The sequence below is a fragment of the Capricornis sumatraensis genome, chromosome 22 (genome assembly GCF_032405125.1).
Source record: "Capricornis sumatraensis isolate serow.1 chromosome 22, serow.2, whole genome shotgun sequence".
Lineage (NCBI taxonomy): Eukaryota > Metazoa > Chordata > Mammalia > Artiodactyla > Bovidae > Capricornis > Capricornis sumatraensis.
Window position 1 is genome coordinate 54,989,849 of NC_091090.1, and position 5,085 is coordinate 54,994,933.

The 5,085-nt window shown below is 65.8% G+C and overlaps 1 protein-coding gene across 1 annotated transcript; it reads right to left on the reverse strand.

Moving 5' to 3' along the window:
• Nucleotides 1-1,097: 1,097 nt before the first annotated feature.
• Nucleotides 1,098-2,243, reverse strand: FOXQ1 (forkhead box Q1). Its single transcript, XM_068961155.1, has one exon. It carries the CDS (start codon nucleotides 2,241-2,243, stop codon nucleotides 1,098-1,100), a length of 1,146 nt encoding a protein of 381 aa, XP_068817256.1.
• Nucleotides 2,244-5,085: the final 2,842 nt, after the last annotated feature.

The following is a 5,085-nucleotide window of genomic DNA, read 5'->3' on the forward strand; positions in this document are numbered from 1 at the left end:
TGTCCCCAGAGGTTCTTGGGGAAGGCGGGCCCACACGTTATCGTTTGTTCTGGTAACTTAAGTGAATTTCTGGAGGTCATTGCTTTGACGTTTAAGAAACCCCACTGATGGAACTTGGATCCTGCAGAATCCTACAGCGATGTGTCGGGTAATGAAGCCCACAGCATCTGCCTTTACGGAATTATTCAGGAAAACAGTCTGAACTCCACAAGGAGTTTAAGAGTCAAACCTGAGATTATTTGGGAGGGGGGGGTACAAACCTCCGTCTCCAACCCATCACCACAAAGTGCTGAAGTCGGTTGTCAGTTTTATTAAAAAATGAGCACTATGCCGGGGTTTCATAAAACTGATACGTATGTACAGACACAAATAAAATAATATTAAAAGTAAAAATCACACTTGCTTTCAGGTGGCAGTGATCCTGGCACCCCACAAACATAACGGTTAGCTCTTGCTTGGAAGAAGCCACCCGGCCTAACGAGAACACACGTAAGAAATGACCCAACAGACAGGAAAGCCACAACCGTCGCCTGCAACATTTTCCATTCGGGTTTCAAAAATATATAAATAATTTAATCATAAAACCCAACAATATATATATTTTTCATCTTTTGGCACAGTGAAACGTTGGTCAATAGCAGAGATGACTGAAGCTCCTCTGGCCCCTCCCACTCAGCTGCGCCTCTAAAGGCCACAGGCAGGCAAGGAGGGGCCCGGGGCCCCCGCAGTAGCCGTGTCACGGTCACCTGGTGTCACGGTCACCTGGAACGGCTCCCTGACGTGCTGCTTAGGCTTTGTTTCGCTTTGTAAGGGACAAAGCACTGGAAGGTGCGACAGCAGGAACAAGGCAGAGCCTGGGCCAAGAGGAGAGGTTTCTGTGAGGCACAGGCTTGGTTCAGGAATGGAAACTATCCGAGGCCCTGCTTTGCTCCTTTGAACGTGAGTTACAGAGGATGAAGGGAACGTTCGGGATGCAGTGCGACCCTTCTGTCCGGTGTTCGCTCTAAGGCACGTCGGGTGATGGTTCTGTGACGGTCTCTGTCCTCGGGCGGAAAGCGCCCAGCCCGAGCCCGCGTCCCCCGCCGCCCCCGGCGCACTCATGCCAGGAGCGTCTCAGGCCGACTAGGCAGGTGCGGGCCGGGCGCGCGGGCCGAGGCCGCGAGCAGGGCGTCGGGCAGCCGCACGGGGCAGTACAGGTGCGCACCGGCGGCCGGGCCTCGGAGCGGCTTGGCCGGCGCCGGGGCTGCCAGGGGCGCTAGGAGGAGGGCCGGCGCCTCGGCCCCGCGCGCTAGCAGCCCTGGCGGCTCGGCCGCTCCAAACGCGCAGAGCGGCAGCAGGGCCCCAGCGGGCGCGGCCTGGAGCAGCGCCGGGTAGGCGGGCGGCGGCGGGCAAGGCGCCGCGCCCCACGGAGGGCGCGGCCCGGGGCCCATGTTCCCGGTGCAGCGGCTGCGGAAGGGCTTGCTGAGGATACTGTCGATGGCGAAGGGGCCGCAGAACCTGCCTGCCGGGCTGGCGCGCCCCTCTGGGCGGGCGGGCGAGCGCGCGCGGGGCGAAGCCGGGGCCGGGGCGGCGAGCGCGGGCGGCGGAGGCGCGCCGTCCGGGGGCCGGAGCGCGGGGCCGGGGGCCGCTGCGCGGCGGCTGAGGCGCTTGCGGCGGCGGCGGAAGACGCCGTCGGCGAAGGTGTACTCGCTGTTGGGGTTCAGCGTCCAGTAGTTGTCCTTGCCCCAGGGCCGCGAGGGGTCGCGAAGCACCTTGACGAAGCAGTCGTTGAGCGAGAGGTTGTGGCGCACGGAGTTGCGCCAGCCGGTGTAGCTGCCGCGGAAGAACGGGAACTTGCCCATGAGGTACTCGTTGATCTCGGCCAGCGTCAGGCGCCCGCCCGCCGAGTCGCGGATGGCCATTGCGATGAGCGCGATGTACGAATACGGGGGCTTGGGCCGCCGGGTGTACGGCTTGCCGCGCGCGCCCTCGCCGCCGCCCGCACCCCCCGAACCTGCGCCCCCGGCTCTGGGCCCGGCCGTCGCCCCCGCCGCGCCCGCCTCCTCGGCGCCCGGCCCGCCGCCCGCGCTCCGCTCGCCGCTGCCTGCCGCCGGGCTGTTGGCCGCGCAGTCCCCGTCCGAGCCCAGGGAGTCGTCGCCCGCGGCCGATAGCGGAGACGGCGCGTCGCTGCCGCCCGCACCCTCCAGGTCACTCCCCGGCTTGTCCCCGAGACCCGCGCGGGGCCCGAACACCTCCAGCTTCATGCCCGCGCCCGTCCTCTCCCGGCGCGTACCCTTTGCCTCCGCGCGGTCCTGGACAGCGGGTGTCCGGGGCGTGGTGGCGATCGGGGCCGGGGTCCTGGCCTCTCTCTGCCGGAGCTCGCCTTCCTCTGGGTGAGACAGTCGCTTTCCGGATTGGAGTCCCCTTCCGCTGGAGTTCTTCTTTGGAGTGGTTGTGCTTATTGGGTGAAACGACAGGGGCGAAGAGGGAGGAGCTGAGGGCGTACTGGCTTCAGGGTGAGGAGCGGAGACGTGGGGGAAGGCGTGCAGAGCCGCGGTTCCAGCCTCGGGGGCCGGGGCGCGCGGGGCTTGGAGTTCCTGCCGGAGGAGGAAGCGTGCGCGTCTGCTTCCCGTTCCAGAGACGGGGTTTCTTCTCCCGCAGCCGCAGGTCCCGGCCAGGCGTCCTCGCGGGTCGAGTCAGTGCCGCTGCCGTGCCTGCCACCCCGGGGCGAGGGTCCAGCCTTCAGCCTCGAGCGCCCACGGAGCCGAGCCTCCGAGGCCGTGGCGCCCGCAACCGCCTTCCCGGCCCCGGCCTCCGGAGCAGCATCTCCACGCCTGCCGCCGCGGCCCCGTCTCGTCTCCACCTTCGGCCCGGCCCGATATAACCCCGCGGCACCCCCCGCGAGGGCGGGGCCTGGGCGCCGACGGCGGGCGGGGAGCGAGGTGGCCCAGGTGGCCGCGGCTCCGCGGCGGGCGCGCGCTAGGCGGAGGCCACGCGGCGGCGCGGCCGCAGGTTGTTTGTTTTGGGTCCGCCCGGCCCCGCCCTCCTCCTCCCGCCAATGGGAGGCGTGCGCGCGGCTGAGGTCCTCGCGTGTGCGCGCGTGCGTGTGCGCCTCGGCTCGGGGGCCGCGCGCGGCGCTCGGAGGGGCCCCTGCGCCCGGGAGCTCCCGGAAGCCGTGCGAGCGCGCGGCCGGGGCACCTGTCGGGACGCCTGGCGCGGCTGGGGCCCGCGGCCTCCCTAAGCCGCACTTGGTGTGCGGGTGCTCCGCTCCCCCACGCAGACCCCCGTCGTCCCGGCCGGGGGGCGAGCAGCGGAGCACGCGCAGGACACACTGCGGTGACCTCCCAGCGGGGCCGCGCGGCGTGTCCTTCTCGGAACCTCGTTTTGAGGACCGTCTCTCTCTTCTTTGCTTCTCTAATGAATAAAAGTCTGGACTCGAGATTGGCTACACCTGAGATGACCTTGACTCGCTCTCATACTGGCCCGACTTTCTTTGTCTTCCGTGGCCTTTTCCCTCACCTGGGCGGGGGCTCCTGCGAGGAGCGGCGGGGCCCCTGCCGGCTCTGCGCGGCTCCCGCCCCCCGGCGGCCGGCAGCCCTCCTGCTCTAGGACGTTCGCTGCGGTTTCCGTGGCACCGGCGGCGTCCGGCGGTCGGGAAAGCCGGCCCTCTCACGTCGGCGGGACGCCGGGCGGCGTGGATGGTCCCCGAGGGCGCACTTCTAACCCGCTGCCCTTCCAAGCTGAGGCTTCGTCCTTTTCCGGCCTTTGTTGCAAGTAAGCGACGGAGCTGCGAGTAGGTGGGACCCCCGTCGATGTTTATTTTATTACTTTCCACCATTTGTGCAGAAAATGTACACAACCCTCTGTTATCTTATTTCAGGCAGTTTTTAAAGGCATTCAGCATGGGGTCCGAAAAATGGAGAGCTCTGTTGTTTCTGGTGTTTGGGGGAAAGATCTGTTTTGGAGATTAGACTAGATTGCGTGCCTGCCGAGAGCTGGGAGCTGGCAGGAGTGGCTTTTTTTTCTGAAGGCAGCTGCCCGAGGGGCCTGGATCCGGGCCAGGAGTCTGTGGACCCCAGGACCTGGAGGTGGGGTGGGCTGGAAAAGGAGAGCAGCAGGTGAGCCGCCAGGGGTGACAGCGTTGGCAGTGAGTGCCATCCTGGTGTGAACTCTGGAGGTGGGACGGAGGCCTGTTTCATGGGGCAGATAAGCCGGGAACTTGAAGTGTGGGCCATCCAGCTGCTGCAGAGTCTAAGGGAGGCCAGAGACACTCCAGGGCCAGGTGTGCGGGGACCCAGTTGCACCCTGGAGATGCCTAGGAGGCAGTCCTGCAGGCCCGTCCGCCTGGCCACCACCACAGCCCTGCCCTCAAGCCACCCAGAGCCTGGATTTGCAGCAGTCCCCTTCCTGGGCTCCCCACTGGCCGCCCCCCAGCCCCTCCTGTTCTCCAGCTGGAAGATTAGTCTGGGAAGTGCTAGTGAGCTGAGCGTGTTGATGCGGGTTTGATCAGAAGGGAGGGAAGAGATATACACACTGGGCCCTGTTGCCACTCACAACACTCACAGCAGCGACCCTGGGCCCTGTCCCCGCCGCTGCGTGTGTAAAATGATGCCCAACAGAAGGACTTCTGTGCTCATTGCCTTTGCCACTGCTCCTTTCTTGGGGTGAATATACGGCACTGCATTTCCGCCTCTGGGCACTTGGGCCTTCGGGTGAACTCCCGGAGCCCTGAGATCCTACCCGTCGCCCTGCTCCAGCCTGGCCTGGTAGGAGGGGGCATGTTGCTCTGCCCGCCGCTCCCCGCTTCAGGGCAAAGGAGCGTTGGTCCTGCCAGGGAAGCAGCCGCCCGCCCTGCCCCCCGCCGCAGGGTCTCCACCGTCACCATTCTGCTGGGGAAAGGACCAGCTGTCACTCCCGTGGGGCGGTCTCTCCCTGCCTCGGGGCTGGGCCGCTGGTGGGCCGCTGGGCAGGCTGCAGGTTTGGGAGGAGGGGAATGAGGAGAGAGGGGCATGGGAGTGGGGGGACTGTCGCCAAGAAAACCTTTTTTATTTTCAGGGTGACAGAGCTTTGGGAGATGGGGAAAGGGCTTTGTAAAGGAAGACCCCG